The 26,955-nt window shown below is 42.3% G+C and overlaps 1 protein-coding gene across 3 annotated transcripts in view; it reads left to right on the plus strand.

The window, feature by feature from the left end:
* LOC144686428 (protein FAM117B-like) overlaps positions 1 to 26,955 on the plus strand; it is a 254,598-nt gene that overhangs the window by 113,624 nt on the left and 114,019 nt on the right. For 2 of the 3 annotated variants that reach the window (XM_078551621.1, XM_078551622.1), the window contains exon 3: positions 7,074 to 7,166. The exons of the other annotated variant lie outside the window; for it this stretch is intronic. In XM_078551621.1, coding sequence (XP_078407747.1) covers positions 7,074 to 7,166 — 93 coding nt within the window. The remainder of the gene's footprint in view (positions 1 to 7,073; positions 7,167 to 26,955) is intronic. 3 annotated transcript variants of the gene reach the window in all.

Here is a 26,955-nt window from a genome sequence, read left to right on the forward strand (position 1 = left end):
CTCGGGCTTGCATTTTCTAGCAACTTTATATGACTCCCTTCTGGATCTAATATGACCCTTAATTTCTTTTGTTGGCCATTGGAGGCCTGCTTTTCCTGTGTGCTTCTGCGTCAGAAAGGAATGTATAACTGTTGCAGTGCCTGCATTTGTTCCTTAAATGTTAGCCATTGCCTATCCGCCATCATACCTTTTCATCAAGTTCCCCAACCTATCTTAGCCAACTCACACCTCGTACCTTTGTAGTTTCCTTTGTTTAGATTTAGGACCCTAGTTTTGGATTGGACTACTTCTCACTTTCAGCCTAATGAAGAATTTTATCATGTTATGGTTACTCTTCCCTAAAGGACCCCACACAACAGGATTATAAATTAACCCCTTCCCACTGCACAATACCAAATTTAGGATAGCCTGTTCCCTAGTTGGTTCCTTGACGTACTGGTCTTAAAAAAAAAAATATCTTGTATCCACTCCAGGAATTCATCCACTGCAGTATTATTGCTAATTTGATTTGCCCAGTCTATATGTGGATTAAATCACCCAGGATTACTGTAGCACCTTTGTTACATGCACCTCTAATTTCCTGTTTAACGCTGTCCACACTCCACACACACACACACACACACACACACACACACACACACCCCGCCCCAACCCCCATTCCACTACTGTTTGGAGGTCTCTTGGCAACTTCCAGTAATGTTTTCCTCCCCTTGTTGCTTCTGAGCTTCACCCAGACTGATTCTACATCTTGTCCTGAACAAAATATCTTTTCTCACAATTGCACTGATGTTATCCTTTATCAACAACACCACCCCACTTCCCTTTCCTTTCTGACTGTCCATCCTAAATATTGAGTACCCTTGGATATTCAGTTCCCAGCCTTGGTCACCCTGCAGCCATGTCTCCATAATTGCAATCATATCGTACCCATTTATGTCTATTTGTGCTATTAATTCATCTACCTTATTGCAAATACTCCGTGCATTCAGACACAGTGCCTTTTAGACTTGCTGTTCTAACATTTTTACACATTGTTTCATATTTACTGCCAGCCCTTGTTTCCTCTGCCTTCCACTTTTAGGTTTTTACTTCTCTGTTTATTTCTATCTTTGTTGTTTCCCTCTCTTGTGTATCCCCACTCAGGTTCCCATCTCCCTGCCACTCTAGTTTAAACCCTCTTCCACAGTGCAAGCAAATAGCCCTGTGAGGCTCTTGGTTCCAGTCCTGCTGGGATGCAACCTTTCCAGCTTGTACAGGTCCCATCTTCCCCAGAATCAGTCCCAATGCCTTAGGAATCTAAATCCCTCCCTCCTACAGCATCGCTCCAGCCATGCATTCATCCGGTCTATTCCCCTATTCCTGATCTTGCGAGCATGTGGTACTGGGAGTAACCCTGTGATTACTACCTTTTGAGGTCCTGCTTTTCAAATTATTTCCTAGTTCCCTATATTCTGCTTGCAGGACCTCATCCCTCTTTTTACCTATGTCATTGGTGCCGATATGGACCATGATGTCTGTCTGTCTCTCTCTCTCTCTCTCTCTCTCTCCACCCCCCTCCCCCCCGCAAAGCCACTGTGCAGTTGAGCCACTCATGGTGCCACGGACTTGGCTCTTGCTGCATTCCCCTGAGAAACTACCTCCCCCAGCAGTATTTCAAAAGGAAAATTTGTTAGAGAGGGGGATGGACCCAGGGGACTTCTGTACTACCTGCCCAGTGCCTTCACTTTGTGTGGCGGTCATCCATTCCCTTTCTGCCTGTGCACTCTTTATCTGCGATGTGACCACCTCACTACGTGCTATCCATGAAGATCTCATCCTTGCAGATGCTCCACAGTGACTCTGCCACAGCTCCAGGTCCGAAACGCGGATTTCGAGTAGCTGTAGCTGAAGACACTCCTGCAGTTGAAGTGTCCCTGACTCCTCGCATCACACAGGAGGAGCATTTCACTTGGCCGAGCTGCCCTGCCATGATTTACCCTTAAATTACTCAAAGAAGATTAAATATATACCAGGGACCTTACTTTACTACTTATACTTTAAACAAAAGATCAATTTTTACTTTAAAATTCTGGACAGTAGAAATACTCCTCCTTACCAAGGCCACCACCACTCGCATGCTGATTCCTGGTCCTGCTTGATGATCCTGATTCCCCATGTGATGTCATTCTTGGATGTTTTCAAAAATCACCCCCCTTGTGCAGCTTTTCAAACCCTGGTCACCTAGAGGCTGAAGAAGATAAAGAAAAGAAAATGGCTCCCCCCTAACTGAACTCCCTTCTCACCAAACTCTGAGTCCACTCTGCAACAGTGCACTCCATGACAAGGTACTTAACCTCTCTCATTTAGATTACTGAATCTTAGATGACTCTCCTATTTGGCAGTTACAGAATTCAATTTGGTCAGTTACTTAATTTGATCTCACCTTTCCATCAGAGGACTTGATTTGCTTAATTAGCCCTGCCCCCAAATCTTTAAGAGACTTAAGACCATAAGTCCATAAGATGTAGGTCATTCAGCCCACCAAGTCTGCTCTGCCATTCCATGAGATCATGGCTGATCTGATAATCCTCAACTCCACTTTGTTGCCTTTTCCCCATAACCCTTGATTCCTTTACTGATTAAAAATCTGCCTGTCTCAGCCTTCAATATACTTAACGACCAAGCCTCTACAGGCCTCTGCAGTAAAGAATTCCACTGATTGACTACCCTCTGAGAGAAGAAATTCCTCCTCATTTCTGTTTTAAATGAGTGCCCCCTTACTCTGATATTGTGCCCTCTGGTCCTAGGCTCTCCCACAAGGGGAAACAACCTCTTAGCATCTACCCTGTCAAGCCCCCCCAAAGAATCTTGTGTGTTTCAATAAGGTCACCTCTCAGTCTTCTAAACTCCAATGAGTACAGACACAACCTACTCAACCTCTCCTCATAAGAAAATCCCTCCATTCCTGGGATCAACCTAGTGAACCTTCTCTGGACTGCCTCCAATGCCAGTATGTCATTCCTTAGAACAGTAAATTTAAGTAAAATGCTAAATTGCAAACTAGCAGTACTAGATTTTGGAAAAGATTAACCCGTAAAACTTAAACTGTCACTCCCTTCTCACCAAACTCGCAGCGATGCCACTTTGCAATAATGCACTCCGTGACAGGGCACTTACTCTTAAGCTGCATGAATAAAGAGAGATTATGCAGGAAGAGAGGGAACGTCTGATGACGTCTCAACCTCCAACCGGTATTCAGTTCTGAATCCTGATGAGAATGATGGGTAGTGCTGCCAGGGGCAAGCCCATGGCACCACAGGTGGCTCCGTTGTACAGGGGATTACAGGGAAGACTGAAAGAGCAATAGTGATAGGTACTTCAGTATTTTGGGGAATAGATGGGCCTTTCCATGGCCACAGCTGTGAATCCAGTATGGTGTGTTGCCTTCCTGGTGCCAGGGTCAAGGATGTCACTGAACAGCTGCAGAAAACCCTGAGGCGGGCCGGTGAACAGCCAGCAGCCGTGGTCCACATTGGCCAGAACAATATAGGAAGAAAGAGGGATGTGGTGCTGCAGTCAGAATTTGGGGAGTTAGCTAGGAAATTAGCAAGTAGGACCTCAATAGTAGTAATCTCCAGCTTACTTCCAGCACTAGATGAAGTGAGTTTAGAAATAAGAGTATAAAGCAGATGAATGCATGGCTGGAAAGATGGTGCAAGAGAGAGGGTTTCATTTTCTTAGGACATTGGGCTAGCTCTGGAGGAGAAGGGACCTGTTCAGACTGGACAGGCTGTACCTAAATAGAGGTGGGACTAAGTGTCTTGCCTGCTGTTTTGCTAGTGCTGTTGGGGAGGATTTAAACTGACTTGGCAGGGGTGTGGGAGCCGAGAGATATCACAGGGGAATATTAAGGTGCATAGAATATTGGGAAAGATGGTTAGCACTAGAATAAGGAAAAGTAAGTTAGGTGAGGTCAGAGTAAAGGAGAAAGTAATGAAGTCAAAATCAGGGCTACTGTGCATGCATATGAATGCACAGTGATAATTAAGATTGGCACGTTACAGGTGCAGATTTCCATGTGGAAAAAGCATGTTGTGGTGATAGCAGAGACCTAGCTCAAAGAAGGGCAGGACTGGCGATTAAATATTCCCAAGTACAAAGTATTCAGGAAAGATAGGAAATGAATAAAAGGTGGAGGAGTGGTGGTATTGACTGGAGCACATTCCATTGCTGGAGAAAGAGGATGTCCCAGAGGAGTCAAGGATGGAAGCTATTTGGCTAGAGCTAAGAAACAAAAAAGGTACAATTACATTGCTCGATGTTGTCTAATGGGCACCAACTAATGGGATGGCGAGGAACAAATTTGCAAGGCAATTACAGAAAGGTGCAAAAATTATCTAGTAATAATAGAGGATTTTAATTATCCGATTTATAGACTGGGATAGTCGTAGTGTAAAGGGCAGTGAGGAGCAAGGGTTCCTAGAATGTGTTTAGAAAAATTTTCTACAGCAATGTTTCCAGTCCAATGGAGAAGGAAGCACTGCTGGACCTGGTTCTTGGGAATGAGGTGGATCTAGTGTCAGTGGGAGGACATTTAGGGGACAGTAATCATTATATCATAAGATTTAGGCTGACTATGGAAAAGGACAAAGAACAATCCAGAGTAAGAATAACTAACTGGGGGGTAAAGCCAACTTCAGTGCGGTAGAGTGGATCTGGGCCAAATAAATTGGAATCAAAGTTGGCAGGAAAAACGGTAGCTGCACAAAGGGCCACTTTCAAAGAAGAGGTATTTAGGACATAGTCAAGGTATATTCCCTCAAAAGGGAAAAGTAGGGCAAACAAATCCAGAGCTCCCTGGATGACAAAGGAGATGGAAATTAAGATAAAGAAGAAAAAATGTGCTTATGACAGATGTCAGGTCGAAAATACAATGGAGAACCAGGCTGAATATAGAAGGTTCAGAGGGGAAGTGAAAAAAGCAGAAAAGAGAAGCAAAGAGGGAGTATGAAAAGATACTGGCAGCCAACCCTACAGGGAACCCCAAAGTCTTTCGGCATATAAACAGTAAAAGGATGGTAAAAGGACCAATAGGGCCGATTAAGGACCAAAAAGGGGAGGCAGAGGGCGTAGCTGAGGTATTAAATGAATACTTTGCATTTGTTTTAACCAAGGACGATGATGCTATCCAAGCCATGGTGAAAGAAGAGGTGGTTCAGACACGGGAAGGGTTTAAGATTGATAAGAAGGTGGTATTGGATTGGCAGTCTATATGTAAAGTTGATAAATACCAGGACCAGATGAGATGCATCCAAGGATACAGGGAAGTGAGTGGAAATTGCGGAGGCAGTAACCATAATTTTTCAGTCTTCCTTAGACTTTGGGGTGGTGCCAGAGGGCGAGAGAATTGCAAATGTTACATCCTTGTCCAGAAAAAGGAGTAAAGATAAGCCCAGCAACTACAGACCAATCTTTTTAACTTTGGTAGTAGGGAAACTCTTGGAAACAATTTGGGACAAAATTAACAGTCCCATGGGCAAATGATGGTTAATTAAGAAAAGTGAGCATGGATTTCTTAAGGGCAAATCATGTTTAGTGAACTTGCTGGAGTTTTTTGATGAGGTAAAATGATCGATGAGGACAATGCGTTTGATGTGGAGTACATGGACTTCCATAAGGCGTTTGATACAGTGCCACACAACAGACTTGTAAGCAAAGTTATAGCGCATGGAATAAAAGAGAGTGTAGAGGTATAGAATTGGCTGAGTGACAGGAAACAGAATAGTGGTTAATAGATGTTTTTGGGACTGGAAGAAGGTTCCTACCGGGGTTCCCCGGGGAGAAGGCAGGAAATTGGCATTAAATGTTGGCACCCTTGCTTTTCCAAATATATATATTAATGACCTAGACCTTGGTGTACACAGCACAGTTGCAAACGTTTGTGCATGATATGAAACTTGGAAGCATTATGAACTGAGGATAGTGTTGAATTTCAAAAGGACATAGACAAGTTGATGGAATAGGTGGGCAGGTGGCAGATCAAGTTCAATGCGGAGAAACGTGAAGTGCTTTATTTTGGTAGGAGGAACATGGAGAGACAATATAAAAGAAAGGGCACAATTCTAAAGCGGGTGCAGGAGTAGAGGGACCTGGGTGTATATGTGCATAAGCCATTGAAGGTGGCAGGATAGGTTGAGAGCATTTAATAAAATGGCATAGAGTACAACAGCAAGGAGGTTATGCTGAACTTGTATGAGACACTAGTTCAGCCTCAGCTGGCGTATTGTTCTGGGTGCCGCACTTTAGGATGGATGTGAAGCCATTGGAGAGAGTGTAGTAAAGGTTCACGGGAATGGCTCCAAGGATGAGGAAATTCAGTTATGAAGATAAATTGGAGAAGTAAGAACTGATTTCTGTGAAGAAAAGAAGGCTGAGGAGAGATTTGATAGAGACATTCAAAATCATGGAAGATCTGGACAGAGTAGATGGGGAGAAACTGTTAACGCTCGTGGAAAGATTGAGAATGAGAGGGCACAGAATTAAAGTAATTGGTAGAAGAAGCAAAAGTGACATGAGGAAAATCTTTTTCACGCAGTAAGTGGTTATGGTCTGGAATGCACAGCCTGAGTGTGGCAGAGACAGATTCAATTGAAGCATTTAAAATGGATTTAGCTGTCATCTGTAAAGGAGGAATGTGCAGGGTTACCTGGTGAAGGCGGAAGAATGGCATTAAGTGAATTGCCCATTCAAAGAGCTGGTACAGACACAGTGGGCCCTAACGGCCGCCTTCTGCGCTTTAACAATTATGATATTCTATGAATTCTGTCGTAGTGGGGCCATGGTCTGGGGGAGGTGAAAGGAAGTATTGGAGAGTTGGCGTTTGGCCTCTGAGAGGTAGAGATCAGTATGCCAGTCAACAATGGTGTCACCCTTGTTATATTTTCAGCATCTGCAGTGTTTTGCTTTTGTATTAATGGTTATGATTGCATTGGCCTGCTTTTTTGTTAACCAAGCAATCTCTAAAAAGCTTGGACTACACTCAAAGAAAAATGAGATGGCTTTATAAGCAGTATATTGTTTCATCTTCCTGACAGACTCCAAGCGCCTGGGCAGAAGAGAGCTCTGAAAAGAAGAAAGGATCCCACAAACGCTCAGCATCGTGGGGGAGCAATGATCAATTGAAAGAGGTTAGTTTTCAATTATTCCACATGTGCATTGAAAGCCCAGGGAGTTTCCTTTTGCATTTTGAAACACACTACCCTTTTGTGTTTTGTATTTTTCAGACTGAATTTAATAGCACATACCAGGGTTGTGTGTTGAATGTAGTCGATACTAGTGTTGCAACAAATTCATCTAAAAACATAAGAACCAGGAGCAGGAGTAAGCCCTTGATCCTGCTTCACCATTAAATAAGATCATGGTTGGTCTTGGACTTTAATGCAACTTTCCTGCCCTACCCCCATACTCCTTGATTTCAAGCCCAGAAATCTATTGATCTCAAGCTTGAATATGCTCAACAACTGAGAATTCGGAAGTTTCACAACCCCTTGAGTATAGAAATTTCTCCCCATTCAGTCCTAAAAGGCTGATCTCTTATCCTGAGACTATGCCCACTAATTCAAGACTCTGCAGCCAGGGATAAGAGCTTCAGGCATCGACCCTGTCGAGCCCCCTCAGTCTTCTGTTTCAGTGAGATCACCTCTCATTTTTCTAAACTCCAGTGAGAATAGGACCATTCTCCTCAATCTCTTCTCAGGACTACCCCCTCATCCCAGGAATGAATCTAGTGAACCTTTAAGGCAAGTAATCCTTCCTTGGGTACAGAGACCTAAACTATCCATGGCCTTCCAGATGGGGGCTTGCCAAAGCACTACACAATTGCAACAAGAAATCCTTATTCTTGTGCTCCAACCTTCTTGTAATAAAGACCAATATACTATTAGCCTTCTAATTTCTTGATGTACTTGTTAACTTTTGAGTGTTTTGTGTACAAGGACACCCAAATCCCTCTGAACACGAACATTTACTGTAGATTGCGGCATGTATGTCGCCCTGACGTATAATTCAACCCCATTTTTTTCAGCACCGAGAAGCATGCTTTTGCATATACTTGGCGTATAAGTCAACCCCCTTTTCATCTGCAAAATGCTATACTTGCATTAGTAGTTGGCCTCAAATTTTCACCCTAGAAATGTATGTTTGACTTATGTTTAAGTTGGCACTTGGGATCAAGGAGGCGATATGGGTTGTGTTGCGAAGAAGATGCATGGGAGTTTAAGATGTGCCTCCACAGAGTAGACCACACATGACACGGCAAATGACGAATAAAAATGGGTCTTCCAGCAGAAAGAATAAAGTACAAAGCTGCTTTCAAGCGAACAGTCGTAGCATTTGCTAACTTGTCAAATAAGTGCTGCAGCGAGGGAATTCAGTGTTAGTGAAAAACAAGTGAGAATGGAAGAAGGAATATCCCCTGAAGAAGATGCCCAATACCAAATGTGCCATTAGAGCAGGTACCAACCACTGGCCTGATCTTGAGAAGCATGTACCGAAAATCGTTGGAATGGTTACATCACCAGTAATGCAATATGTATATATGCACTTAAATGGGCCAAATCAATCCCCGAGTCCAGCAAGGATTTCAGATCAACAGTTAGTTGGTGTAGCTGCTTTATGGAATGAAACAGTCTAGTGTTGCAACAGAAGAACAAGATTGGTTAGAGTTGAGCGAAAGGAAGAGAACTCAAAGCCAAAATTACTAGTTTCCAGAAGTTCATCAAGCAGTGGTGAAAACAAGAGTAACCCATTAAGTCACATTGGCAACATGGATGAACTGCCTATGATTTTGATATGCCCTGCAGCCGAACTGTGGAGTAGGAAGGTTTGAAAACAGTAGTAGTAAAAATGACAGCACATGAGAAGACAAGATTCACGTGGTACTAGCCTGCATGGTCTATGGAACGAAATTAAAACCTTTGGTAATTTTCTAACTTAGCCATGCCAAACATCATGTTCCCTGCAGGGGTTTTCGTGCGTACCCATGACAACAGTTGAGCGGATGATGAAGGGGTAAAATTATGCATCGAAAATGTGTGGAATAGATGCCCTGGTGGCTTAAAGAATGCAGCTTACTAGTGTGGGACATGTTCAGATCCCAAATAACCAATGAGAGGCGTTTGCGAAAAAGTAACACCTGGATTGCAGTTATACCATGGAGTCTAACGTTCATAGTTCAGCCTTTGAATGTGCAACTCAACAAGCCATTCAACGATTATGTTTGTGTTGGAATGGAATAAGTGGATGGTTGACTGAGGGAATAAAATCTTCACTAAAGTAGAAATATGCGTATCCAGAGTGGAATCCTTACAATGATGCCATAGCCGAAGTGACTCGGAATGAATTTGATGAACTCTGCATGAGATGCTAAAGACAACAAATTTCGGTTTTAAAACACCTTTGTGACTAAAGGTATCTTTTCTACAACTAATTCATTCAATAAACCATGCCACATTAACTTAATATCAATTACTCGTGTTATGTTTCTTCACATTTCAAAATGACGACCGCCCGCACCTATACTGGCAGTTCACATTTTTTACTCGGTGTGTAAGTCAACCCTTGTATTTGAATGCTTCATCAGTCAGCCTTGTATGCAGTGATCTGTGGTAATTTCTCTTAATTTTAAAATAAATTCTTAAAGTAAATAATATCAGACATTTCACATTATACTCCATTTGCCGCCACCTTGTCCACTCACTTAACCTGTTTATATCAGTTTACAGCTTTGTGTCCTCTTTATGCCTTAATTTCCACCTAGCTTTGTATAGTCAGTTAACTTGAATACATTATGCTTAGTCCCTTCATCTAAGTCATTAGTATAGTAGGTAAATAGCTGAGATCTCAACTGAATCTTGCAGCACCCTGCTAGTTATAGCCTGCTAACCTATTCCTATTCATGCTAATATGTTACCCCCACCCCAAGAGCATTTACCTTGTGTAACAACCTTTTGTGTAGTAACTTATAAAATGCATTATGAAATCCAAATATACACCATCTACAAATTCCCCTTTATCTACTCTGCTAGTTATATTCTCAAAAAACTAGAGCATTAAAATTGGCTTTTTTTTCTGCCAAGTATGATTTCCCTCTCCTAAAACTATGTTGACTCTGCCTAATCCTATTTTATAAGTGTCCTGTTACCATTTCTTTAATAACACATTCCAGCACTCTCCCAACGACTGATGTCATGCTAACTGGCCTACAGTTCCCCTTTTCTTTCTCCATCCTTTAAGTAATGAGGTTATGTTAATTTCTTCAGCAGACCGGAACTGTTGAGAATTTAGGGAATTTTGGAAGAACACAACTAATGCATCCATAACCTCCGCAGCAACCTCTTTTAGAACTTGTGATGTAGGCCATCAGGTCCAGGGGATTGATTTGCTTTTAGTCCCATTGGTTTCTCCAGTTCTTTTTCTTCAGTGATATTAATTACTTAAAGTTTCAACCTCATTCTACCTTTGGTTCTCCATTTCTGGCATTTTTTTTATCTTCTTCTGTGAAGACAGAAGAAGTAGTCTCTGCCAATTCCTTAGCCTCCATTATAATTTCTCCTGTCTCTCCCCCTGAGGCCTTCTCTCTTTTTACACAGTTGTAGAAGTTGTTAGGATATTTTATATTTCTAGCTAGTTTGTTCTATTTTCCCCCTCCCAGTTTTTTTAAATCACCCTTTGGTTTCTAAAACTTCCCCAATCCCCTAGCTTACTATTTTTCTTAGCAGCTTTATGAACTTTTAATCTAATACCATCCTTAAGATGGATCACTTTTTTCCTGTGGAGTTTTAAAATTTCTGAGTGGAATACATATGTGTTGAGAATTATTAATAATTCTTTGTACCATTGTTTATCTACCTTCATACCTGTTTAATCTAATTTCCCAGCCTACTTAGCTCACCCCTCATACCTATGTTTTTGGCATTTTTTAATATCTAGTTTCAGACTCCTGTATGTCACCCTTGAATTCAACATGAAATTCACTGTATTATGATCACTCTTCCCAAAGGATCTGTTGCTATGACATGATTAATTAAACCTGCCTCAGCATACAAGAGAAGATCTAAAATAGCCTGTTCCTAGATGTATTATTCTAATATACTTCTAAATTAGTTTTACCAATTCTATTTTTCCATTCAATTTGAAGTTTAAAGTCCCCATGATTATTGCATTACCTTTGTTGCAACTTTTTTGATTTCTTGATTAATATCATGTGCAAAAGTACAGCTAAGGTTAGGAGACCTGAACTTCTCTCTCCACTATTTTCTGCTGTTTATCTCCACCCATACTGATTCTACTTCCTGATCCAAACCTTTCTCACTGATGTCCTATGTCATTCTTTATTAGCTTGACTTTTTTTTTGTCGTTTTTAACTAATTGCTTGATCTAGTTTGTTATAGGTGGATTAAATTAGATATTTACTTGTAATTTACTACCACTTCCCCTCCCTGCACATTGAAGTCACTTTGCCCATGTCATTCACAGAGCATCCTTTTCTTCTGCGAGCTCAGCCTTGCCCTTTTTACACACAAAGTTAAGAATTAAGGCACAGATGGAGGCCACATTTGGCCCATTATGCCTGAGCCAGCTTAAAAAGAGCCATCTGCTTAATCCCACTTGGCAGCCCTTGGTCTGTAACCCTGTTGGTTACCGCACGCAAGTGCATATCTAAATGTTTTAAATGTGATTAGGATTTCTGCCTTCAGCACCCTTTCAGGCAGTGAATTCCAGACCACAGCCAACCTCTGGGCAGCGCTTCTCAACTCTCCTATAATCCTGCTACCAATTACTCTGCCCCTATGCCTCTCTGTTAACACAAATAGGTCTTTCCTATCCTCTGTAGCTAGGCCCCTCGTAATTTTATACATCTTTCTTACATCTCCCCATGGCTTTCCATGTTCCAAAGAAAACAACTCCACCCGATCCAGTCTTTGCTCGTAGCTAAATTTCTCCATTCTTTGCAACATTCTCTTGTACCCTCTAGTGTGATCATCTCCCACCCTGTAATGTGGTGACCAGAACTGTATGCAGTACTCCAGCTACCATCAAACTGATATTTCATACAATTCTAGCATAATCTCCCTCCTTATTCTCTGGGCCTCAACCAACAAAGCCAAGTATCTCTTATGCCTTGACCACCTCACATACCTGTTCTACCTTCAGAGATATGTGAGTATGCACTCCAAGGTTGCACTGTCCCCCTAGACTTGTCAGAATGCTACTGTATATTGTGTATTCCCTTGCTTGTTCTCCCCAAATGCATTACTTTACACTCTCTACTGAATTCCATTTACCACTTTTCTGTCCACTTGACCACTCTGGCCAACAGCTTTCTTCCTCACTATCAACCACACGGTCAGATCTTAGATCTATTAGTTTACCTTTCTTTTGCTCTTAATACTTAGATAAATGCTAAAGTAAACATTTGGCTGTGATTCCTCAGCTGATGCTGCTCTTCACTATACACTGACTGACGCCACTGAATTTTTACCTCCATTTGTTTGGTATCAGCTGTTGCTATCTGTGGTATTGTTTTTAAATCTCTGATGTTTGGGATTCTTACTCTTTTTAATCCGGTATCCCCTCTCCGTTAAGATTCAAAATTTGTTTCCATGTGCCTTGCTAACAGCATTACTCCACAATATTATAAATATTGTGCAGACATTTTTCTATAAAAAATTTTGAAACAAATTGTAACATTTCTGGCTTGCGAGCAAGAAATGTGTGTAAAGCATCTGAAAATTTTTCTTTGAACAGGTGCTGTGGGATAGCATTGGTAGGAGCCCAAAGTAATTTGGGACATTAATTTGCTGCAAAATTAGTATTAAATCAGTTCAATACAAACCTTAAAATGTAGAACAAAAACAGAATTACCTGGAAAAACTCAGCAGGTCTGGCAGCATCGGTGGAGAAGAAAAGAGTCGACGTTTCGAGCCCTCATGACCCTTCAACAGAACTGAGTATAGTTAGGAGAGGGGTGAAATATAAGCTGGTTTAAGGTGCGGTGGGGGGGGGGGGAGAGAGAGAGAAGTTGAGGTGTGGGTGGTTGTAGGGACACGCAAGCAGTGATAGGAGCAGATAATCAAAAGATGTCACAGGCAAAAGGATCAGAGATGTTGAAGGTGGTGATATTATCTAAGAGAATGTGCTAATTAAGAATGGATGGCAGGACACTCACGGTACAGCTCTAGTGGGGGTGGGGACGAAAGACTGACAAGGTATTAGTTGTAGATTTTCAAATAATGGAAATAGGTGAGGGGGAAGAAACGGGGTGGGGATGGGAGGAGGCAGTTTAAGATCTAAAGTTGTTGAATTCAATATTCAGCCCGGAAGGCTGTAAAGTGCCTAGTTGAAAGATGAGGTGCTGTTCCTCCAGTTTGCGTTGGGCTTCACTGGAACAATGCAGCAAGCCAAGGACAGACATGTGGGCAAGAGAGCAGGGTGGAGTGTTAAAATGGCAAGCAACAGGGAGGTTTGGGTCTTTCTTGCGGACAGACCGCAGGTGTTCTGCAAAGCGGTCGCCCAGTTTGCGTTTGGTCTCTCCAATGTAGAGGAGACCGCATTGGGAGCAACGAATGCAGTAGACTAAGTTAGGGGAAATGCAAGTGAAATGCTGCTTCACTTGAAAGGAGTGTTTGGGCCCTTGGACGGTGAGGAGAGAGGAAGTGAAGGGGCAGGCGTTGCATCTTCTGCGTGGGCATGGGGAGGTGCCATAGGTGGGGGTTGAGGTGTAGGGGGTGATGGAGGAGTGGACCAGGGTGTCCCGGAGGGAACGATTCCTACGGAATGCCTCCAGGGGGGGTGAAGGGAAGATGTGTTTGGTGGTGGCATCATGCTGGAGTTGGTGGAAATGGCGGATGATGATCCTTTGAATGTGGAGGCTGGTGGGGTGATAAGTGAGGACAAGGAGGACCCTATCATGTTTCTGGGAAGGAGGAGAAGGCGTGAGGGCGAATGCGCGGGAGATGGGCCGGACACGGTTGAGGGCCCTGTCAACGACCGTGGGTGGAAAACCTCGGTTAAGGAAGAAGGAGGACATGTCAGAGGAGCTGTTTTTGAAGGTAGCGTCATCAGAACAGATGCGACAGAGGCGAAGGAACTGAGAGAATGGGATGGAGTCCTTACAGGAAGCGGGGTGTGAGGAGCTGTAGTCGAGGTAGCTGTGGGAGTCGGTAGGCTTGTAATGGATATTGGTGGACAGTCTATCACCAGAAATTGAGACAGAGAGGACAGGGAAGGGAAGGGAAGTGTCAGAGATGGACCATGTGAAAATGATGGAGGGGTGGAGATTGGAAGCAAAATTAATAAATTTTTCCAGGTCCCGACGAGAGCATGAAGCAGCACCGAAGTAATCATCGATGTACCGGAGAAAGAGTTGTTTCAACTTAAAATGTAGATGTTGAAGCAAATGGAAATGGCAAACTTTTGCAACACTAAAACCAATTTCATTTTACTATTGCAGTGGACTGAATATTTTAATGTTGATAAGATTTTCTGATTTACTGTACTCTGCCCTTAAAATAAAAAAAAACTAAAAAGCCTGAAACATGTCAATGATACTGGTCATTACTTGATTTAGTAATCCCTTTTGGAAATATGTATGCATAGGCTTGTAGTGCAGGCCAGACAGTGATGCCTCCTAAGGCGAATAACATGCTGATGCATTATTTGATGAATTTATGAATTGTGGCCTACTTGATAAAGTACTGAAAAGTGTTGAGCTTCTGTGGATCCCGTCTCATTGCAACTCTGTTGAAAGAGGAGAAAGAAGTCTATGATGTGCTGTTCAGGAAAACATTTACCTCATACCAAATATACAACAAACAACTTTGAACAGTTTACTAATTATATCATCATCACTACACTCTTGTTTCTCTTTGCTCCTCAGCGGAGTCCCAGAATGTTAAGAACACAAACTTTTTTTTAAATCTAAGTGAGCCATAGATTAATCCCACTCTCCTCGTTCACCATATTCTTCTAAATCGTCATTGAAGCAACTATCTTAATTTCCATTTTAAATATACTTACGATTTCTGGTATGTACAAACCGCATTTTAACTATCAGCTTGTATAAAGATCACCTCTCCCTGACTTCATTTTACTCATTATGATTGTAATTTTGTGCCCTTTTTTGTTCCTATTGTTTGGCAAGACACTACCTCACTTTAAATTTCACAACCCTTAATAATCCTGAAAAACTCTACCAGATTACCTTCCAACAGTTTTCAAGGAGAAAAAGGGTATTGGGTTTTCAAATCTTTTTTTACTAACTTATTCATCATGTGTGCCACATCACAGTGAAACTGTGTGGAATCTTTTCCATTGTTTTCATATCTTTCTTGCAAGGGGTGTCCAGAATTCTACATAATACTCCCAAGTGCAACTTCTCTAAGATCTTTCACACATTCAATAATTCCTCCTTGCCACATCTCTTGCTGCATCCTACATCTCTAGGATTCTGATTATCTTATCTGCATGAACTACTTTCTCTTAAATATTTGTGTATTTGCACATCTAGCTTCATATGCTTATCATTTAAATCTTGGCATTTGAAGTGTATTTTCTTGGCCCATACTTTCTAATTTCTCCATGCTGATTTGCATCTGCCCATCCTGTTGCTCTTCCCTGGTTTTCTTGTTTCAGTTTGCCATAGTCTTCAATTTGGAGTTGTGAACAAATTTTCTTGTTCCTTCAATTTCTAAGTCTTTGTTTTTAGTAAATAAAGCAGACCAATGCCACCCCCTACGAAACAACATTTACAGCCTCTCTCCAGGCCAAGAAACATCCCTTCACCCATTCTTTGCTTTCAGCCTTCTAACCAATTGGGTTGTTGTACCACATTAAAGGCACTCTACAGATGCAAATTGTTAATTTTATCTTTGTCATAAGTCTTTTGGTACTTTAGGGAATGCATTTGTAAAGCATTAAAAAAATGAAATATGTATTTTTTTCTATTGCTTCAAAGAATTCTACTAGGGGTTAGTTCATGCACAAACCTGCCTTTAGAAATCTAAAGCTGACTGATCTTTATAAATTTCTGTTTTTCCACTACAATTTTATTCCATATTAGAGACTTTATCGTCACCCAAATTCCCACCTATGTGCACGCTCCCTAGGAGTAATTGGATAGTGATAGTTGTGAGAACCCTTGGCCACTTTCACTACCCACCTTGCCCCCAAAACAGACTAATTGCAGATCTATGTCTGAAATCAGCTAAATCATTAGATGTTGGACATCAAACCTGGAGGTTCGCTTATTTGTACAACTCAGCTACTTTTTTTTGGATGATTGTGAGGTGGGAAAGGATATAGGGAATAGGAATTTATTCTACTGGATCAAAGTGCTAACATTTTATAACAGCAAGTGTTATTTCATGGAGGTACTTTTCAGTTGATTCAAGCTTGGGTGATGATCTGGTCATAGTTAATTTTTTTTCCGTCGGCAATAATTTTTGTTTTCCATAAATTTTAAGGGGTAGCTTGATGAGCATATGACAGAGATAAAAATAGAAGGATATGCTGCTCAGGTTAGATCAAGAGTCATATTCGACCCATCAGAATACCAAAAGAACTCTGATTCCACCTTCCCTCCACCCCAGGTCACTTGTTAACCATGAGATAGCTGATAAACAGGAGTTTGAATTGTAACTGGGCAGCAAGTACTATTGGCTCCTCACAAACAGCATTGATAGCAGCATAATTCACCATACAATGAGTATATTACCACAATTCTCCTGACCACAGACAGATCTAATTGCCATTACAGAAACGTTGTTATCAGATGATCAAGATTGGGAAATAAATATTTTGGACATTCTAGACAAGATTTCATGAGAGGCCTTGTGGTGCAGTGCGTAGCAACTCTGCCTCTAAGCCACAAGCTCTAGGTTCGAGTCTCACCCCAGAACTTGGTCAAGAAAGGCAGTTCATAACATAGCCAAACAGACTGAGTGCCAACCTGAAAATTCTTCCAATACGTACCAATAGCAGCCAGCAAGAGCAGGAGATATTCCTGGTCATCGGGGGCCTCTACCATCACTATCCATAGCTCCAGACCACAACATGAAGGTGGAAAGTGCACGTTACCACAGTAACTCGGACTGAGTGCAAACTGGAACACATCACCATGCATGATTTCAAAAAGACTGAACGGAAAAGGAAGAACAGTATCCTGACTGTAAAGGCAAATGTAAGGATGATAGTGAGAAGGGTGTTTGGCCCAGGAGATCAGGAAGTAGAATTAGTATAGTTGGAGGTGAGAAACAACAGGGTGGGAGTTGTCCAAAGGCCCTTAATAGTAGCTATAACCTTGGACAGAGCATTAAGCAAGACATAATTGGAGCTTGCTACAAAGACAATGTAATAATTGTGGGGTTCTTGTATAATCTTTTAGACTGAACTAATCAAATTAGCAAAGGTAATCTTGAAGATGAGTTTGTAAAACGCTTGTGCAACAGTTTCCTGTAACAGTATGTTGTAGTGCTAACTAGGGATAAAACTATTATAGATCTGGCATTTGCATAATGGCACAGGGTTAATTATTAAGCCCACAGGAAAAGACTTGGGGGGGTGGCGGGCTGGGGGGAGTGATCATAATACAGTTGGATTCCATATTGAGTTTGAAAGTGACATACTTCAGTACCAAATGACAATCTTAAACTTAAAGCCAATTACATAGGGATGAGTGGAAAGCTGGCTAAGGTTGATAAGTAGTGTGAAGTTCAGCTTGAAGGATTAATGCTAGACAGAGTATTTAATTAATTTGGGGATTTTGGTGAGTGAGGAAATTTCAAGGATTTGTCTCTTTCTAAAACCCAGTCAAATTTGCATTTAGTAGTTAACTTAAAATGGTAGTTTATTTCAGTCTTGGTGATAAACAAGATGCCTGCTAGTGGCAGCTGGACAGTTAGTTCATTAGATGGTTAGTTAGAACTGGCTCCTTGGCCAGCAGGGCCTGACTCTGGTCTTTGGAGTATCAGGTGGTATAAATGTAGGAGGACTCAAAATAAATAGATGAAGTCCAACTTGCTGGAGTACTATGAAGACAGAGTACTTACTGAACTTGGGGGAATTGGGTGAATGAGGGAAGGGGTGCTGTTATGGTCTTGTACAGTGCAAGGTGTGGTCTGATAGGGAGTTAGAGACATTGAGAGCTGAATGCCAGAGGGATTAGCTAGGTAAGCAGGTATGAGATTCGTTGGTGATTTTTAATGCGTTTTTTCCCTCTATACTGGGGCAGTAATTTCAACTTGTACCGGTGAGATATAAGTACTTTATTAAATTTATAGCTTAGCCAGTTAATTTACCAGAAATAACTAAAGTAATCAAGTGGTATTTCTAAAGTTGAAACCCTCGTTAAATAAAATATAAGAGATGGCAGGGCAGGTGTTGTAGCTGAGCATGTGGGGTTTTGTGGACACCAGTGTGACCCAGAGCAACAACATCTGCATTAAGTATCTGCAGCTCAAGGAACTTGGGTGCAGTTGACGAGCTGGAGTTCGAGCTTCGGATACTGTGATGCATCAGGAGGGGGAAAGCTGCCAAGGCACTTTCTTTGTTCTAGGAGGTACAGACCCTTTCAGTTACGTACTTCAGATTTGGTCCTTGGTCAGGGATAGGAGGGTGTGATCATGAGTGATACAGGTATGGGGATTCAAAAGTATCACTGGAGGAGCTGTTGCCCAATTGTCCAACGGGTTCGATGTACTTGCAGCCTGTGTGGACAAGAGCAGGGAATTCAGGGAACAAAGAACAAAACAGCACAGGAACAGGCCCTTCGGCCCTCCAAGCCTGCGCCGATCATATTGCCCGTCAACTAAAACATTTTGCACTTCCGGGGTCTGTATCCCTCTATTCCCATCCTATTCATGTATTTGTCAAGCTACCTCTTAAACACCACTATCGTACCTGCTTCCACCACCACTTCTAGCAGCGAATTCCAGACACTCACTACCCTCTGCGTGAAAAACTTGCCCCGCACATCTCCATAGAATTCTCCTCTCACCTTAAATCTATGTCCCCTAGTAATTGACTCTTCCACCCTGGGAAAAAGCTTCTGACTATCCATTCTGTCCATGCCACTCATAATTTTGTAAACTTTGTCACTTGCTCGAAAAACTCGATCAAGTTAGTGAGACACGACCTGCCCTTCACAAAACCATGCTGCCTCCCGCTAATACGCCCATTTGCTTCCAAATGGTAGTAAATCCTGTCACGAAGAATCTTCTCCAATAATTTCCCTACCACTGACGTAAGGCTCACTGGCCTGTAATTTCCTGGATTATCCCTGCAACCCTTCTTAAACAATGGAACAACATTGGCCATTCTCCAGTCCTCTGGGACCTCACCCGTAGCCAGTAAGGATACAAAGATATCTGTCAAGGCCCCAGCAATCTCCTCCCTTGCCTCCCTCAGTACACTGGGGTAGATCCCATCTGGCCCTGGGGACTTATCCACCTTAATATTCTTCAGGACGCCTAACACCTCTTTTTTGATCTCAACATGATCCAGGCCATCTACACACTCTTCCCTAGACAAATCGACTGCTAAGTCATTCTCTTTGGTGAATACTGATGAGAAGTACTCATTTAGTATCTCTCCCATTTCTTCTGGCTCCACACACACAGTTCCACCTCTGTCCCTGAGTGGGCCTACCCATTCCCTGGCTACCCTCTTGCTTTTTACATATGTATAAAAGGCCTTGGGATTTTCCTTAATCCTGGTTGCCAGTGACTTTTCATGACCCCTTTTAGTCTTCCTGACTCCTTGCTTAAGTTTCTTCCTACTTTCTTTGTATTCTCCACGGGCTTCATCTGTTCCCAGCCTTGTAGCCCTTACGAATGCTTCCTTTTTCTTTTTGACTAATCTCACAATATCCTTCGTTATCCAAGGTTCCTGAAACTTGCCATGCTTATCCTTCATCCTAGCAGGAGATGAGCAAACTGACCATAGCACTGAGGCACAGGGGGGTCATTCAAGTTGTTGGGGTGTTTTAAAAAAAAGTATTCGAGTAGAGTGCAGTATAGTTCGGGAGACACTGTTCTCTGCAGTCGTGGGCGAGAGCCCCGAAGGCTGTGTTGCTTGCCCAGAACCAGGTATATGGTCATCTCCTAGCGGCTGGAGCAAAATTTAGAGTTGTGTAGGATCCAGTTGTCTTTGTGGTCTACCTGGGTATAACGACATAGGTAGGACCAAGAAAGAGGTTATGCTGAGAGGGTATGAGCAGCTGGGGCAGAGGTGGCCAAACTTTCTCAACCTTAGAGCTGCATTCGATAATCTCCAGACGGTTTGCCTGGATGTGGGAGAGCTGGAATGGAGAGAAGAGACTGTCAGGGCCCAAACCCCAGGCCCCACCTCCTCTCTTACACAATCCCTGGACCCTGTCCTCAGCCTCATCTCTTCTCCCCCTCTTCCCCGCCCCCCTCCACGATTTCTGCCTCCCCTGCCCCACTGTGCACCCCTGGTCCCGCTCATACCCCAGTCCAGCGGCATTGACTGCTATAGCCAAGGCGGCACCAGGCAGACAGTCTGGTGCGGAAAGGCGCTCTTCAGGCTATAAGTTGGAGCAGCAGCTACTGGGGGGTGTGGCCTCTGCATTGCCAAATCACAGAAATCAGGCTGGACAAGTTGGATTAGAGTTGGGCTGGTGGATGCGGTAACTCTGCGTGCCACCAGGGCCTCACCCAATTCTCCAGATTGATCCAGATTAATCTCCCCTTGACTGCCCCACTTTCTGAAAAGCTGTTCTTTATCTGTAAAAGAGCCACCTGCAGCTCCAACTGTGGTTTGGCCACCCCTGAGTAAGGGGCTAAATTACAAAGCAGAATTACAAAGTTAACTTCTGGATTGCTTCCTGGGCTACAAGTGAATTGACACACGGTAAATAAGATCAGAGAATTGAATGCTTGGCTAAAAGATTGGTGTGGGAGAAATGGGTTTTGATTTCTGGCACCAGGACTGGGAAAAGAGGGAGTTTTACTGTTGGGACATCCTTCACTTGAACCCTGCTGGGACCAGAGTCCTGGCGAATAGTGAAACTAGTGCTGTAGAGAGGGCTTTAAACTAAATAGTGGGAGGGAAGGTTCACGTGATGGGAGATTTAGAAAGTTAACAAGAAAGCAGAAGGCAATAGTCCAAGGTAGCGATCTGGGGATTAACCTGAGTGTGCTAAGAAGGAATAGAACATACACAATAAGAGAAAAATGGTAAAAAGACCGTTTTGTCTGATTCTACGCAGCATTCGTAACAAGATGATAGCAGAAAATGGAAATAAATGGGTATGATATCATGGCCATTACAGAATCATGGTTGCAAAATGACCAAGGCTGAGACTGAATATGAGCATTTCGGAAAGAGAGGAAGAGGAAAAGGTGTTGCAGCTCTGTTAATCAAGTATGAGATCAGAATAGTAGTGAGAAATGGCCCTGGCTCGGAAGATGAAGATGTAGAATCAGTTTAGGTGGAAATCAGAAGCAGCAAGGGAAAGAAGTTGCTGGTGGGAGTAGTTTATAGGCTCCCTATCAATAGCTGCACCATAGGCCAGAATATACATCAAGAAATAATGGGGGATTGTGAGAAAGGTACTGCAATAATCATGGGCAGTTTAAATCGTCAAATTGACTGGACAAACCAAATTTGCAAAGTTCGCCTTGAGAATGAGTTCATAGAATGTATTTAGGACAGTTTCTTAGAACGATACATTCTGGAACCAAGTTGGGGAGCAGGCTATTTTTAACCTGGTAATGTGTAGTGAGACAGGATTAATTCAAGATTTCATAGTAAAGGATCCTGTAGGCAAGAATCATACCATGATAGAATTTCGCGTTCAGTTTGAAGGTGAGAAACTAGTGCCTTAAACTTAAACTCAATTACAAAGGCATGACGACAGAGTTGGGTACAGTAGATTGGGAGAATATGTTAAAAGTTAAGGTAATAGAGAAGCAATGGCAGACATTTAAGGAGATATTTCATAACTCTCAACAGAGAGATCCCATTGAGAAAGAAAGACCCTATGAGAAGAATGCACCATATGTGGCTAAGGATGGTATCAAATTGAAAGAAAGGGTGTATGATGCTGCCAAGATAAGTGATAGGACAGAAGACTCGGAACATTTTGGTAAAGGATGACGAAGGAAATGGGAGGGAGAGATTGGAGTATGAGAGAAAACTAGCAAGAAATATAAAAACAGACATTAAAAACTTCTACAAGTAGATAAAAAGATAGTGGCTATAGTAAACGTTGTTCCTTAGAGGCCGAGACTGGGAATTAATAGGAAGCAAGGAAATGGCAGAGACTTTGTATTTTGTATCTATCTTCACCTTAGACACACAGCATCCAAAGACATGTAGAAAATCGAGGCAAAAGGGAGGGACGAACTAAAAACACTACTAGGAAAACAAATGGGGCTAAAGATTGACAAGTTCCTTGGGCCAGATGGCCTCCATCCTTTGGTCTAAAAAGAAGTGACCACAGGAATAGCAGGTGCATTGGTTGTAACCTTCCAAAATTCCCTAGATTCTGGCAAAATCCCAGTGGATGGGAAAACAGCAAATGTTACACCTCCAAAGGAGAGAGACAGAAAGCAGGAAGCTATAGGCCAGTTATCCTAACATCTGTCATTGGGAAAATGCTGGAGTCCATTATTAAGGAACTAGTGGCAGGGCATTTAGAAAATCGTAACGCAATCAGGCAGAGTCAACATGGTTTTAAGAGAGGGAAATAGTGTTTGACAAATTTATTATAGTTCTTTGAAGATGAAAAGCAGGGTGGACAAAGGAGAACCGGTGGATATAGTGTATTTATATTTCCAAAAGGCATTTGATAAGGTGCCACACAAAAGGCACCTCAGATGCTATTGGATTAATATATTAGCAATATACAGAATTGGATAATGAGCAGGAAATGGAGTCAGAATAAATAGGTAATTTTCAAGTTGGCAAACTAAGTACAGGAGTGCCACAGAGATCAGTGCTGGGGCCTCAACTATTTGCAATATAGATGATGTGGATGAAGGGAGTGTATTGTAGCCAAATTTGCCAAAAATTCAAAGGTAAGTAAAAAACAATTTGTGAGGAGGAAACAGAATTTACAAAGATATAGATTGGTTGAGTAAGTGGCCATAAGTTTGGCAGATGGAGTATAATGTGGAAAAATTAGGTTGTCCCAACTTGGCACCAAGGATATAAAAGAATATTTAAGCGGAGAGAGACTGCAGAACATTGCAGTATGGAGGGATCTGGGTATCCTTGTATGTGAATCACAAAAAAGTTAGTGTGGAGGCACAGCAAATAATTGGGAACGCAAATGAAATGTTGACTTTTGCATGAGGGATGGACTACAAAATTAGGCAAGTTTTGGTATGACTGCAGCACATTGGTCAGACTGCACCTAGAGTATTGTGTACAGTTTTGGTCTCCTTACTTGAGGAAAATACTTGGAGATGAGAGAATGTTCACTGGGGCCTGAATTTTTCAGCTGGCGGGCAGGCTCGGCGGGAACGGGCGGGGGCAGTTGCGGAGCCGACCACCACCCGCGATTGGCTCTGTGCCGCCATTTTACGCGAGCGGGCCTTAGCCTAAGATGCGAAAGAGCGCTTCAATCTCTGAGGCACAGAGCTGCCTCGGAGATTGAATCGCTATTGAAATAATTAAATAAATGAGAAAAAAATTTAAACATGTCCCCTCGTGTGACATGTTTTGATATTTCGGAAAATTTTTTAATTAATAAAAACTTTAGAAAACCTCATCCTACTCGTGGATGAGGTTCCCTAAAAAAACATAAAAGCCGCTTGGCCTTTTTGCCTGCCCGCCAGCCTTAAGGTTGGATGGGCAGCGTTAACAATTACATTAATTACTTCCTTAACGGCCTTAATAGGCCGTTTAAATATCGGTGAGCGCACAGCCGACTCCGGCGTGCGCCCGCCGAACGAAACATCACGCATCATTTTACATGTCGGACCCGCCCCCATACGTTGACTGAAAAATTCAGGCCAAGGTTGATTCCTGATGTGAAGGGGCTCTCATACGAGGAAAGGTAGAGCAGGTTGGGCTTGTATTCATTGGAATTCGAAGAATAAGAGGTGAAATGATTGAAACATAAGATTCTGAGGGGGCTTGACAGGTCAATGCTAAGAGTGTGTTTCCCTTGTGGGACAATCTAGAACTGGGGGCACAGTTTCAAAATAAGGGGTCTTCCATTTAAAAGGGAGATGAGGAATTTCTTTGAGGGTTATTAATCTGTGGTATTCTCTACCCCAGAGAGCAACCAAGGCTGGGTCATTGAATCTAGTCAAGGCTAAGCCAGACAGATTTTTGTTTATCTATAAGGGAGTCGAGGGATGTGGGATGCAGGCAGGAAAATGGAGTTAAGGACACCATCGGGTCAGCCATGATCTTATTGAATGCTAGAGCAGGCTCAAGGGGCCAAAAATGGCCCTAAAATTCAAAATGGTCAACAAAAATGAGTTCAATTTGGAAAAAAATTGGCAAGTAAGTTCCATCGTTGACTTACTAGCGAGGTTAAGGATAGTATTAGATTAAAAGACTAGCCTTACGTTGCAAAGAACAGTAAGCCTAAGGACTGGGAATGTTTTAGAAATTAACAAAAAGTTGGAAAAAGGAATAAAACCAGTCAAGCATACACAAGAGCTTTTACAAATAAAAAGGAAAGTAACTAAAGTAAACCCTTAGAGGCAGAGACAAGAGAAATTATGGAGAATGAGGAAATGGCAGAGACATTGACCAAATGTTTTGTCTGTCTTCACTGTCGAAGGGACAAATTACATACCAGAATTAGAGGGTAACCTAGGGGCTTAGAGTGAGAAAATTAGTTAATTAGTACCAGCAGAAAAAAATGCTGGAGAAGCTGAGGGACTAAAAGCCAACAGTATCCAGGACCTGATGACCTACAACTTCTGGTTTGAAAAGAGATAGGTGAAGAGATAATGGGTGCACTGGTTATGGTTTTCCAAAATTTCCTAGATCCTGGAACGGTCCCTGCAGATTGGAAGTAACTCTGCTTTCAAGAAAGGAGGGCGAGGAAAAACATGGAAGTACAGGCCAGTTAGCCTGACATCAGTCATTGGGGAAAATGCTGGAATCTGTTACTAAGGAAGTCTTGACAATGCAGTTAGGAAATCCTAGCATGATCAGACAAAGTTAACATGGTTTTGTGAAAATTAGCGTTCGACAAATGTATTCATTTTTTGAGGATGTAACTAGTAGTGTATATATCCGGAAATGGTAGATGTATACTTGGATTTCCAGAAGGTGTGCAATAACGCTCTACATTAAAAGTTTATGGACTTGGGAGCAATATATTAGCATGCATGGAAGGTTGATTAACGGACGGGAAGCAAAAAGTAGGGATAAATGGGGCACCTTCAAGTTGGCAGGCTGGTACTAGTGGAGTGCCACAAGGATCAGTGCTGGGACCTCAGCACTGGGGGAGATGGTAGTGTAGTGGTAATGTCACTGAACTGGTAATCCAGAGACCCAGGCTAATGCCCTGGTGACACTGGTTCAAATCCTATCATAGCAGCTGGTGGAATTGAAAGTCTCAGCACAGTAAATATTAAACTATCATTGATTGTTGTAAAAGCCCAATTGTTTCACTGATGTCCCTTACGGAAGGAAATTTGTCTTCCTTCCCTGATCTGGCTTACGTATGACTCCAGACCCACAGCAATATGGTTAGCTCCTAACGGTCCTCAAGGGCCTTACCAGTGATGCCCAGATCCCACAAATGAATTTAAAAAAAATATAATCTATATTTTGGGAAGGGGCAGAGAACAATGTATCCAAGTTGCTGAAGATACAAAGCTAGGTGGTAATGTATGAAGTTGCAAAGAAGCTGCAAAAAGATATAGACAGGTTAAGCAAGTGAGGCACAAGATGGTAGCGGTTGAAAATGTGGGAAGAGAGAGCTTATTTGCTTTGGTTGTAAAAATAGAAAAGCAGAATTTTTCTTTTTAAGGTGTGAGACTTCTAAGTTGTTCAGAGGGACTTGCGTATACTAGAAAGGGAAAATGGCATGTTGTTCTTTATTGCAAGTGATTTGGAGTCCAAGAATAAGTAAGTCTTATAACAATTGTACAGAGCCTCGGCGAGACCACAATTGGAATGCGTTGCACTGCTTTGGACTCCATATCCAAGTAAAGATATACTTGCCTTGGTGGTGCAACACAGGTTCACTAGTTTGGCTCCTGGAATGAGGGGTTGTCCTTTGATGTGTGTGTTACTGTTCGAGTCAGAGTTGCTGTGGCCTCATGAACTTTTTACATGTAATCTGGAGCTATGGATAGTGATGCTAGAGGCTCCAACGTTTTTTGCATCACATGGTTGACCAGGAACCTTCCCTCTCCTCTTGCTGCCTGCCATTGGCGTATGTTTGAAGGATTTTCAGGTTGATATTCGACCTGCTTGGCCACATTATGAATGTACCTTCCTTGACCACCAGGTCTTGGTGTGGGACTCAGACCCAGAGCTTCCAGTTCAGAGGCAGGGAAGTGCCAGAAGACTTCCTCCCAATGGTAAAAGGCTGAGTAAATTGAGCCTAAATTCTCTGACGTTTAGAAGAATGAGAGGTGATCTGATTGAAATGTACAAGCTTCTGAAGGGACTTAACAGGATGAACATTGAGCAGTTTTCCCTGGCTTGGAAATCTAGAACATGGATACCGTCTCAGGATAAGGGGTTGATCATTTAGGACTGAGTTGAGGAGATATTTCTTCATTCAATAGGTTGTGAATATTTGGAATTCTCTACCCCAGAGAGTTGTGGGTGCTCCATCATTATCTTCCAGGCTGAGATGGACAGACTTTTGTTCTCTAGAGTTGAAGGAAATGGGGAGCAGGCAGGAAAGTGGAATTGAGGTAGAAGATTAGCCATGATCGTTCTGAATGGAGGAGCAGATTGTGATCCTTGAAA

The sequence above is a fragment of the Cetorhinus maximus genome, chromosome 11 (assembly GCF_964194155.1).
Source record: "Cetorhinus maximus chromosome 11, sCetMax3.hap1.1, whole genome shotgun sequence".
In the NCBI taxonomy this organism is placed as follows: domain Eukaryota; kingdom Metazoa; phylum Chordata; class Chondrichthyes; order Lamniformes; family Cetorhinidae; genus Cetorhinus; species Cetorhinus maximus.